This window comes from Lonchura striata, chromosome 6 (assembly GCF_046129695.1).
Source record: "Lonchura striata isolate bLonStr1 chromosome 6, bLonStr1.mat, whole genome shotgun sequence".
Classification (NCBI taxonomy): Eukaryota; Metazoa; Chordata; class Aves; order Passeriformes; family Estrildidae; genus Lonchura; species Lonchura striata.
Genome location: NC_134608.1, coordinates 3,439,601 through 3,451,864, shown reverse-complemented (window position 1 = coordinate 3,451,864; position 12,264 = coordinate 3,439,601). Strand labels below are relative to the sequence as shown.

The 12,264-nt window shown below is 54.1% G+C and overlaps 1 protein-coding gene across 3 annotated transcripts in view; it reads right to left on the bottom strand.

The window, feature by feature from the left end:
- Positions 1-1,092: 1,092 nt before the first annotated feature.
- The window catches only part of SAMD4A (sterile alpha motif domain containing 4A), a 98,605-nt gene continuing 87,433 nt past the window's right edge, over positions 1,093-12,264 (bottom strand). For 2 of the 3 annotated variants that reach the window (XM_021546816.3, XM_021546817.3), the window contains 6 exons: positions 11,613-11,698; positions 10,094-10,212; positions 8,676-8,877; positions 7,942-8,068; positions 6,336-6,419; positions 1,093-4,343 (listed from right to left, as the gene is read on the bottom strand). In XM_021546816.3, the coding sequence (XP_021402491.2) occupies positions 4,315-4,343; positions 6,336-6,419; positions 7,942-8,068; positions 8,676-8,877; positions 10,094-10,212; positions 11,613-11,698 (647 nt within the window). In that variant the 3' untranslated portion in view covers positions 1,093-4,314. Of the gene's footprint in view, positions 4,344-5,373; positions 6,420-7,941; positions 8,069-8,675; positions 8,878-10,093; positions 10,213-11,612; positions 11,699-12,264 lie in introns of all 3 variants that reach the window. The other variant, XR_004148368.2, reaches the window with a different exon arrangement.

Sequence of the window (12,264 nt, the reverse complement as noted above, 5' to 3'; positions counted from 1 at the left end):
ACAGGGACCTGGAAAGGCAAACTCCATGGAAGGAAATGGCTTTTTTTGGGATTTAGGTTCGTCTGAGCTGTGTAGGGAGGCCAATTCCCAACGAGTGCAGGGAGCCACGGCCAGTGAGCTGTGGATGTGGATGGACAGGGAAATTCAGGTGGGACTGAACACCGTGGCAATCCCCTCTGGGGTGGCCTGGCCCAAGATGCTTGGGAGCATCCCAAACAGAAGGAGCTTGAGGACATGGTTTTGGGGTTTTGGCACCATCAGCATTTGAAGAGCTCAGCAGGAGCCTCATCCTAGGAGAAGCAGTGTGGATGAAGCATTCAAACAACCTGAATAAGCCCTGGATTTGCAACTTCTGCTGCTCGTGGGGGACCTGAGCCACCCCGATGCCTGCGGAGGGACAGCGTGCAGGGTCTGGGACACCCAGGAGGTCTCTGGAGGGCATCCCTGGACCTGGATGCAGGAATGGCCAGGCTGATGAGGCAGAGGAGAGCCTGCAGGGCCAGGCTTGATCAGCCTGGAGATGTGGAGGCTCAGTTTGAGAAAATAGGGAAAAACCAGGGGTAGAAGGTGCTGCCCTTGGCACTTCCCACAGCAGAGATCCACGGGAAGTGGCAGCACCAGCTCCGAGCGTCCTTCCCTGCTTGATCCAGCCCCAGGAGGGTCTGAAAGGTGCAGGTTTTAAGGCCAGAAAGAACCCAGCCTTAAAATCCCACCCCAAAAGTCTCCACACACACGCTGAGGCTCTGGGCCAAGCCTCTGTGTGCCTCGGCAGCCTCCGAGCTGCTCCAGCCCCAGTTCTGCCCATTTCCAAGGAAAATCCCAAAATCTCAACAGCTCCTGGGGCATGGGCACGGATGGCCCCAAAGGCACAGCGAGGCAGCTGAGCTGCCTGGGGAATGCCAAGGATTTGGAAGCTCTGCCACAGGCTTTAAATAAAGATCCCCAACCCCCTGTGGAACCGTGGAGGGCTCCTCCCCTCCTGCCCACGGGAGGAACATCTATTGAATTCTGATTTTTTTTTTTTTTTGTTGCCTTAAGGAGTCCGAAGCCGCCTGCCAGAAAGGGGATAAATAAGGAGGCGCCACACCCCAGTGTTACAAAACCTTGTATTAATCATCTCCCTTCACTTTCAATATAGCGCAGATATGAAATATAGCCATGGTTCCTAGTTACACGGGAGGAAATGAGTAATAAATACATCGGAGCAAGTGGAAATCACAAGGGTGTTTCACTGGGAACAACATTGGAAAACTGTACACTTGCAAAGACTGGCATCTCCAAACATTAGTATTTCTTTATATCGGGAAGCTTTTACATGTAACAAACATGCTATTGCCGTATATGACCAAAAAAATTAAAAAAAAAAAAAAAAAAAGAAATTAAAATTTAAAAAATAGGCATTGCTCGGCAACATTAACTAGGCAAAAATAGTTCTTTTGTGCACTAACTTTGTACAGAAAAACCAGGACAAAAGGCATGCATGGACAAGGAGAGGCTGCCCGGGAACGGCATGCAACAGAAGAGAGGTCAAAGCTCTTTAAAGTCAGCTTACAATAGGCATAAATACATTAGGGTTATATATATTAATAAGGGAGGAAGTATTCTGTTTAACATTATTAACATTCCTGGTTTTTTTATGTAGTTTTCTTTTTTTTTTTCTTTTTCTTCCTATTCCTCCCAGAGGAATACACATTCACCTTTAAGTAAAGATAAAAGGAATACAAAAAATAAAACTCACTTTTGCAAACTCTGGATGACTCGTATAAAATCAACTTTAGTGTTATCGTCGCTGTGTGCAAATTATAGACGTCTGCGGGACCCACTTTCCACCAGGCACATCCCCAAAAGCCAAACATGGAGAAAGGTGACAACAGAAATCGCTCCCCTAAGTGCTGACCCAACCTGCAGCTCCGGGCTCCCATCACAGTTTGGGATTTTTTGGTGCTGCCCTGGCTCGGCCACCCGAAATTTTTTTGGCGAGCTGAGCTCAACCCAGCCGAGCTCGGGGTGTCCCTGGGGATGGGGAGCACACAGAAGGGACGGGGTTGTGTCCCCGTGGTGGCACATCCCCACCCGAGGTCACTCTGCACGCTGGGCTCCCCGGGGCCGGCTCGGGGGAACAGCACCACGAAAAGGTCCTGGGGGGCCGGGGCTGGAGCAGGGGGATGGGGGGACTCGCCCACCCGACCCCCAGGACCCCGCGGGGGTGACACCTCAGCCAGGACAGGGAGGGGACAGCTGCAGTGGGGCGAGCGGGGGGTACAAAAAGAAAGGCACTGCCGCTTTATTACTGAATATTTGACTTCGCAGCCTCACTGATGCAACTGTCGGAGGGTTTTTTGTTTGCTTTTTCCCTTTGCTTTCTATAAATAATTTTGATTTCTTTTAGGATTCAAGCTCCCCCCCTCCCCCTTTTAAGCTTCTTTCCCTGGAGCTCTGCCACCTGCACTCAGCACCGGCAGCCAGAGCCAGGCAGCACTTCCCGAACACAACTGAAGCCACTTTTTTGTTGTTTTTACTCAAAAAACAAAACAAGAAACAGCAAACACAACTAAGTCGTTATTAACCTCTACACTGTCAATGGAAAATAAGCTTTTTTTCTTCTTTTAACATCAAAAGGATAAAACAATTGAATTATTTGGTGGTCGTTAATAACAGACATTATCATGGTTCCCAGCCACAGCAAGTTAATAGGTAAAATATCCAAAATAATCTCTCTGAACAATCAGAAAACCTCCGTGTCCATAGTCAGCGAAGGAATAAATAGAATTTCAGCTCTGTAAATACACTGGAGTCTCCCTGAGGGAGGCTCCTGCTACGGTGGCTCCGCTCACACCTCACGAGCTGGGGGTGCTCGGGGGTGACCCAGGTCCCCAGCGCCGACCCCGCTTCGCCTTCACCTCCTCACACCTCTTCCCAACCTCCCTGGCCCTCAGGTTTTCCCTTCTCCACCCTCCCCATCACCCCCTCAACCTCCTGTCTGCCGGGAAGCAGGACACCAAGGAACAGCGAACATAAAACATTGCATTTGGCACTTGGGTTTTTGTATACATACATATATATATATATATATATTTCTTTTTTTTTTTTAGAAAAACAACTTAAAAACATTGCATGACAAAAGGATTCACACGTCTCCCAGCCCTGCCCATGCTCTGGCTACCCCCTGAGCCCCGAGCCCTGCTCCCTCTGATGCTGCCCAGGTCCTCACAGCCCATTCTGGAAATATTGCTGCTACCCATCAGCCAAATTAATTGATTTTATATTTGCTATTATTCCATCAGAGGACTCAGAGCAGCAACAGGACCGGTGGGAGCATCACTGCAGCTCAGAGCAGTGCCAGGTCAGATTTATCAATTTAACACCAAATTTAGCTCCCGTTATAAAAAGCAGCAGTGGGTGAGGGGCAGCCCAGCCACTGCCAGCCCCACGGTTAATGCCAAGAAAACAAGGCTGTGAAGCTGCATTTTGGTGCCCTTTGTGACTTGGGTTTTATTTGGGGACTCCTTCATCCCTCATTGGCCATGCTGGAAAAGCCCCTGGCAGCTGGATTTGGGCAGGCTGGGGGAGATGTGTGGAGCCAGGATGCAGGAAACTCTCCCCAGTTGGCAGGGGGACCCCCGGGACCCCCCGCTCCATCCAGCATCCCAATCCAAGCGGGGCACAGGGAATGGGCACCCCCGACCCTCCACTGCCCTGAGCACAACGCTGCCCCCACACTGCAGATCTCTTGGCTAAACAGAAAGGGAAATTTGGGGTTATTTTATTATTTCTGTTTCAATCTGGGCTCGCCGGGTCAGCCCGCACCCGAAAGCAGCAAAACTTCAGAGTCAGAACTGCCACCCGGGCAGGGCAGGCGAACCCTCCCCAAAGGGTTTTTGGTCACACACCCCACGTGGTGTTCCGTGCTCCTTGGTATCCTCCTCCAGGAGCAGGGTTTGCCCACGGTGAACCCTCTGTTGTCAGCACTCTCCTCCTCCTCCTCCATGTCCGCCCCAACCTCCCCATGCTGCTTCACCATCGTCGCTGAGATTTTATTTTTTTTTTTTTTGCCATCTTTCCCCCCCCCCTTAGCATGGATGTAATAAATGACAACACAAATTCCAAGTCTAATGATATGTTCACAAGGACAATCTACACATTCACAAAATTAAAACAGGAGAGATAGAGAGAGAGAGAGAGAGAGAGAGGAGAGGAGAGGAGAGGAGAGAGGAGAAAGGATGCAAGCTATCACTGAGGCTCCCTCAAGCCCCGACCTCGCCGCTGGACCCGCAGCAGTTGTTGTCCCGGCCAGCGTCCCCGTGGCGACGCCTTCTAGATCGTGGAGGTTCTGTCGACACCATCTGCAAGTGGGAAGGGACAATTAGGAGCAGCCCCAGTACCCCCCCACGCTGGGGATTTGGGGTATGGACCCCCAGAGCACCCCCAACCCACAGCCCCTACAGCGAGGTGGTGTTGGGGCCACCCCCACCACCTCCCATCTCCCCACACTCCAAAGCCTGTGACCCATAATAATAAAAGGGGTGCAGAAGGATGTTGGGGTGTCAGTGCTCTGCTGGTCTTTCTGTGCCACCAGCTGTCCCCACCCTACAGCAGCTTCCCCAGCTGTCCCAGCACCGGTCCAGGCCTTATGCCACAACCCCACAACCTCTTTCCCAGGAGCAGAGGGGGTTTCTGGGCAGCCTGGAGTTGTCACAAGGCAGGTGACAGTCTGGGACTCTCCTACAGCGTGACAAGTTCATGTGTCCTTGACCAGGAGTCAGGGGACAGGGACAGAGCTGGTCCCAGGGGCTGCCTTGCCCACAGTTCAGCCAACCCTGCAACAGCTGCACCGCAGAGGATGCAAAATTTCCCTCCATCTGAGGATTGTGGAAGGACAAAAAGGCCCCAGGCATCCTTTCTGTCTCCCCTGAGCCCCCGTTCCCAGCACTCTGTGACAGCTGGGATGCATCCAGCCACAGCCCGATCCCAGGAGCGAGGGGTCCACGACCCACCCCAAAGCCTCACAGCTGACCCCGGTACCAGCAGCCCCCTGTCCCCACCCCCTGGGCACAGGAATCAGCACCCAACAGCACCTCCAGCCCTCCAGCCCTGATCCCACCCCCACCACCCATCCCAAACCCCACTCCCAGGTTGGAGAGTGGCAGGAGGCAGCTCCCGCAGTGGCTGTGGAACAGAGAATTCCCTGTTACCACTTGGAGCACCACAGCCACCTCCCTCCTTGACACTAAAAACAAACAGGTTTGTTACGCCTTTTTTTTTTTGTTTTTTCTCCCCCGAAAGGTTTATTTTTTTAAGAGCTATTTATAGCACGACCGGTTTGGAGAGGCTCGGGGAATGCGACCTGGAAAAAATAACTTGGAGGAACAGTACCCTGCAGAGGAACAAGACAGCTAAGCCTCGGCTGGGCACACGCCGGAGAAACGCTTCGGGTGACAGAAGTGTCCTTGTTTTCCCAGCCAGGGATGCTGCCAGGACCCTGCTGCTTCCCACAGTCCTTGTTCTCCTGTTCCTCTCCCCGGGAAGGCTGTTGCATCCGCAGGGAGCCTGGTGGCACTCGTCCTGTCCGAGGGCTCCTGCGCTCAGCCATCGGTCACAGTCCAGGATTTCCGCAGCGAGACCCGAGCTGGTCACCGGGAACTCGGGGCGATGCCGTGCTCATCCCATCCCTTGCGCTTGGGGGTCCGGAGCGTCGGCAAGGGACACCAGGAGCTTCTGGTGCCGGTGCTTTGTGCTGCGCCAGGCTCTCCACTGCTCTGCTGCTGCCCTTTCCATCTTCCCTGCTTGTTTTTGCCCCGCTCCTCCTCCCTCCCCGTGCCCGTTATCCGCCGGCACTCCCGGCTGCGTGAGGACTGCCAGCAGCAGGGCACGGCGCCTGGCACAGCCCCTGGCACAGCCCCTGGCAGGGATTTAGCCCCCAGCTGTGGGGCACCCCCGGCCAAACGAGGGATCCGGCGGTGGAAGGGCACAACGCTCCAAAGCCCGTGACCCATCCGAGCGCGCTGGCGGCAGGGGCTTCATCGAGAGCTAACGAGAGTAGCGAGCTAACACTAATTACCATTAGCAAGCTGAAGAGTGGCTAATTAGCACAGACTCTGCTGGTGCTGGTGCAATCCCTGTGTTCGGCTTTGCCCCCTGCCCGGCCACCTCGCCGAGAGAAGCCGACATTCCCATCCCAACAGCCCCGGGAGCATCCCGGCATCCGGCCCCGCCGCTGTCCCGCTCTCACAGCCACAGCCTGTCCCAGCTTTTGGGGGGCACGGGGCAGGTGCTGGGGGGCTCAGCAGAGGCGGCGTGCACGTGCTGGAAGAGCCCCAGGAGGAGGGAATGCTCACCGCTGAGTGCGTGCTCCGTCATGCTCAGGCACAGGGACTCCAGCCTGTTGTTGATGTCAGGTTCAGTCACCGGCACCTGGAACTCTGCAGGGAGAAAGGGAATAGGGAGACCCTGGTCAGGGACCTGGCAGGGACCCTGCCTGTCGGCTCTGCTGGAGAAACCATCTGAAAAATGCCCCAGAAAGGGATTTGACGGGAGGGGACTCCCAGAAAAATCAGCAACAGACACTCACAAAAGCAGTCATCACCCCCTGTTATCCATAAAGGATGAATCTGAAGGGGTTCAGGTGATGGTAAGAGATGTAAGGGACAGCTGGATCAAGAACCCCACCCAGGGAGGGGGCAGCCCTGGTCATCTCCTGGGGATGGATGCTGTCCGTGCAGGCAGGGTTAGTGCTTGGACATGGGATGGCAGCACAGACCAGCAGAGCCACTGCTGCCTTCTCTGGGACCAGCTTGGCTCCCACTCAGTCGCCCACGTCATCGCTGCCACATCCCTGGGGGGGTGAGCACAAAAAAAGGGACGCACACACGAAGTTTGGAGTTTTCCAACACCCCTGTCCTAACCTCAGTGGCGGCAAACTTTCCCCACCCTGCAGCAAAACCTGCAAATACAGCTTGTGCTACTGTGCTGGACGGCATCTCCCGCTTTCCACTGGCTCACAGGAACACGGGATGAGATCCAGGAGGGTTGAGGTCCCCCCACAGCCTGGCAAACAGTGGTTTGTGAGCCCAGCATCACATCATTGCTTATTTTCCTTGAGACTTAATCCACATCTTTGGCTCCCCAGTCCTCCTACGCCCTCATCCACCGCAGGCTGACACACGAAGAGAAACCCATTTATTCTCCTCCAACGCCTGAGAAATGTGCCCTTGTCCCGGTGTTTAATCAATACCCAGGAACAGCTGCTGCTCCTGCTGTAGGGAACATTTGCTGCCCAAATGCTGCAGTTTAACACCACCTGCGTGTGAGGCCAGGCAGCTGCCAGCCCAAACCAGCAGGAGTGTAGGGATGAGGGTGAGCTCACCCGGGGATGGATTCCCTGTCCCGAGGTGTAAATGGTTATGGGGTGTTGGTAGGAAAAGGCACGCTCAAAGCTAAGGAAGGGATACACAAAGAGGCTTCCTCAGGGCCAGGATGCTCCAGGTCCAGGGTCCAAGGTCAGCAGGATCCTCCCTGAATCAGAGGATGCTCCTATAGACAGGAGCACTTTGGCAGTGCTGGGGAAGGAAGCACTGACACAGCACCATTTCCCTTCACACGCACTGTGGAAAGAATTTCCCCTGAGTGCATGAAGGCAGTCCTTCCGCACCGGGGCTGTGTCCATCCAGGAGGAAAAAGTGAGGGATGAGCCACCACCTTCCCTCCTGTCAGGAGCCCCTCAGAAACGAGCTAGGCGAGGCACCAGCACTGCAACACAGAGTCACATACAGGGTCAAAAATCCCTCCAGCGACGCCTGTGGTTATCCCAGGAATTCAGAGATACCCCAGCAGGAGCACACTGTGCCAGCAAAGCCATGTGCCCGTGGGGAGGCCCACCAGCTCACCTCCCCTCATCTCACCTGGCTGGGGGTAAGTGGAAAAGCAAAGCACTCTGCTGCCTACCTGGCTGCTGAAACATCAGCATGGTCTGCGGGGACGTGTGGACCGGCAGCGAGCGCGTCCTCTGCACCGAGCTGTGGCTCCGGCTGGGCATGCTGTTACTGCCCCCAGGGTTGGCAAACCACAGGTTCTGTGGGGAGCAAACACAAGGTGTGGGATGCAAAGCAAAGCCCCCTGTGCCATGGGTTTATAACCACTTTGGGCTTGTAGAATCACAGGATGGTTTGGGTTGGAAGGGACCTTACAGATGGTCTCGTTAGAATCCCCTGCCATGCCCAGGGACACCTTCCACTATCCCAGGTTGCTCCAAGCCCTGTCCAACCTGGCCTTGGACACTTCCAGCAATCCAGGGGCAGCCACAGCTGCTCTGGGCACCCTGTGCCAGGGCCTCACCACCCTCACAGGGAAGAATTCCTTCCCAGTATATCATCTAAATTTCCTCGCTGCCAATTTAAAACCCTCCCCTTCCTCCTACCAATATCTGCTCTTGCCAAAATCCCCTCTCTCTATTTCATAAGCCACTTCAAGGATTCAGCTTTTCCCCCACTTGTGGCTCTGTGGCTGCTCCCACTTCCACATCCCACTGCACGGAGAGGAGCATGACCCAAATGCCCACAAACAACTTGAAGAGAGGGGGAAAAAAAAAAAGCAAAGGTTCAGACGAGTCAGAGAAGAAAAGCAAATGAAGCTGGTGGGAAAGGATGGAAGAGCTGGAAACGCCGCGAACGCTGACCAACCTGTCTGCCTTGCTTGAGGATGGCGGGGCTGGCGGCGGGGCTGCGCTGGGGGGTGCCCAGCAGCCCCGTGGGGCCCAGCAGCCCCAGCCGGGCCGTGGGGAGGTTGCGGGAGGGGATCTGGAACTGCCGGGGGTTCCTCCGTGCCAGCCCTGCCCCTGAGGACCCGGCTGTCGGGAGGGAGTTGGACTGGCCAAAGCCTCGGCTGCGGGGGGAGAGAGAGAGAGACAGGGGTGAGACACCGACCCCTGGGATGGGTTCTGACCCTGAAACCCACCAAAGGTGAGACACCGACCCCTGGGATGGGTTCTGACCCCCACTCCACTGAGGGTGGGACACCGACCCCTGGGATGGGTCCTGACCCCCCACCCCACCGAGGGTGAGACACTGACCCCTCCAAGGGGTTCTGATTCTCCCACCCCACCGAGGTGGTCCCTCAATCCTACACAGGCAGTGGGAAGGAGGCAGTCTGGGTGTGCAGCACCCTCTCTTCTTCCCTCCCTTCTGCAGTTCTCAGATCCACAGTGTTTTTCATTAAAGCTTATTTTACTTCTGCAAAATGGGCTGTCCTTAAATACAATCTAAAATAATCCAGGTAGTGCCCCAGGAACTTTGATCTCTTTGAGATTTCTAATGAGTGGATTCTCCAGTGTCTAATTTAAGTTCAGCTTTTGCTGTTGGGTTTTCTTTCTCCTCTTCTAAGTTTTTACAAATATGGTCACCTCTGAGACTTCTCATGTTCTGTAAAATTTGGTTAGAATGACCTAATAAATCCAAGTTTTATTAGGAAGGGCTGAGCTCTCCTGAAATCTCATCCTGGAAGTTCCTATGCTCCCAGTTATCTCCAAAACACTGTCTTTTTTGGGAATAAAAAACCTGCAACAAACCAGGCTTTGCAGAATGAAGCCAAGGGGTGATGCTGATAAAAGTGATTTTAAAATATTTTTTTCTTGGCACAACCTCTCCCCTATGCTTTCTAGGATCACCTTGGAAGTGAGCAAACATGGTGTTCCCAACACAGCCCTGCCTGGCTCTCTGCACCCTCTGAAAGCTTCTAGCCTTTTTTTTCTGCCACTTGACAGCTTTTGGAGAGAACTCCAGTGCTGATGCCATCACCAAAGGGCAGCAGGGAAAGGGCCCAGTACTGGGGACACACTGCACAGCTGGGCAGTGCTGGGTTTGGAGCCATGGAGAGAGGGTGGGATCGGAGGGAAAGGCACACGCACAAGGACACTGCCTGCTGTGCTCCTTCCCAGCCAGCCCCTGGGATTCCACTGCTGCAGCTTTTCCAAGCATCCCCCTCCCTAAACACAGCTCTGAACCCAGCAGAACCCATCCCTCCCTCGGGGGGGATGTTCCCACTTGGAGTGCTCCTGCTCTGGCCGCTGCATCCGTCCCATCCCTCCCGAAATCCCGCGTACCTCCTCTGCTGCCGATAGCCTGACAGCTCCAGGAGGGATTTCCGAGGGAAAGACCGAAAGAGTTTCTGCACCTGCTGTTTCCATGACAGCAGCCGCTTCTTCTGGAGCTCTGTAAACGCCTGCCCCCCCCCAAAAAAAAAGAGAGAGAAAAATAGGAAATGGATGAATAGTTCTTCTGGACAAAGCCAGCAGGGATGTGCATGTGGGAGTGTGGGTAAAGAAAAGCAGCTGGAGCAGGTGATGGGGTGAGTTGAGCCCCATCAGGGGGAAACACTGGTCTTTCCTCAGGATTTACTCATCTCAGGTGGAGAAAATGCTGGCAGCATTCCCCGTGTCCCAGTGACAGCCCAGCTTTGCCTCAAGGCTGCCAACTCCTTTTGGCAGAGCGAGGGTTTAATGGTGGGTCCTGATGGGTGGTGACACTTGTCACCTGGATGTGGCTCTAGAAATGCTGCCAGGCTGAGCAAAGCTGGGGTTTGGAAAGCTGAGCTGACCTGTGGAATCCTATCCCCCTTCTCAGGGCTGGGCAGAGCTTGGCTGTGATGCTCTGGAGATGCCACCCAGGGTGAACCTGTCACCCACCCGGGCTCCCTGCAAAGGTCACCCTGGCAGTGACAGACCTGCACCCAGAGCTCCAGGCAGGAGGTGTGGGTGACAGGGACACCCATATGCCGCCACTGCTAACTTTAGACACCCTAAGTCTCTGCTGGAGAGCAGCAGAAGTCTCCAGAGGACAATCTGGAGGCTAATTAGTGCTTGACTTGATTGCTCTGAACCACTCAGGAGGAGATGCTCTCTCCTGGCGCTGATTATGCCAGAGCCAGCGCAGAGGGTGGTCCTGGGACGTGGGCTGGCTCTGATGGGAAAAGTGCAGGCACTTTGGGAAAAGCTCCATGTCCTCCTGGCTTTGCTCTCTGGTCCCAGGCCTCAGCTTCCACCACTTTTTCTCCCTGACCCCTGCCATATGGGCAGGTGAGAGAAGCAGCTTGTTCTTCCAGGTACTGCCAGAGTAGGTAGGAAACACTGCAGGACACCAGGGACACTGGCAGGAGCGTGCCAGAGCCCTGTGACACAGCCTGGGCCATCCCAAGCCACCACCCAGCCAAGGCAGGTCTGCTGGGAGCAGGAACAGATGTAAAATCCCTGTTGCAAAATCCCAAAACCACACGGTGCCAAAAGGGAGGAGGCGACGCCAAGGGATCGCCGGGTCGGTCTGATGGAAACTGCCTGCACCTTCATCCCAGGATTCTTGCTTTCATCCAGCTGCTGGTGGGACTGTCACGAGCCAGATGAATTTCCCAGCTCCAGGCCTTGGCAATTAAACCAGCGTGGGGGGAAGCAACATTTCCATGCACCACGTTGGAGCTACCGCCTGCTCCAAGCCCGTTCTGTCACAATTACTATTAATACCCCCCAAAAATATTTGTGTTAGAAACCCAAAGGTTTACATAAACAGACACTTTGGAAACAGTTTCCAAGTGATGAGAACAACAGTTTTAGATGATCTGACACGACTCACCTCGTGGATTAGACATTTGTCTATGAGCTGTAAATAGGAACTTATATTCTCTTCATCGGGTCGGGAAACTAAAAGTTGTGTGCAGACTGGAAAAAAAAAAAAGAAGAGAAGGGAAATGGGCATGGGGACACCAAGATGGGGCCCAGAAGGGGTCCCACAAACACCTTGGGTATCCTGTTTCCCTTGCAACCATGAGTAGGTTTTTCATCAGTAAGAAAAAACACCCTTCCCCAATTCCTGCTGTACCTTCCTATATTTAGGGACAGATTTTGTTCTCAGCTATGATGGTGTAAATCCAGAGTAATACCACTGGAGTCCCCAAAATTACACTTAAGCAACTCAGGGGCACAGGATTAATCCCTATTCATAGGCAAGAGAACTCCTTCTCCCATGGCCAAATCTTCCCCCACTGCAGAGTGGTAAATTCCCACCTTCCCTCATGAATTTTAACCTCTTTTGGAATTAATGTCATTGAAGGAAGTGGGAATGAGCTCACAGAGGAATGAGTTTCTCCTGTTGTAAACCCCTGGACAGGGATGCCTGGGGGTCCAGGAGGACACCACATCTGGGCAGGGCTTGTGCCACACTCCTGACATTTGTCACAGGAATAAAATGGGGCCAGAGCCCCACATGTGGCTGTTTCTGCAGGGAA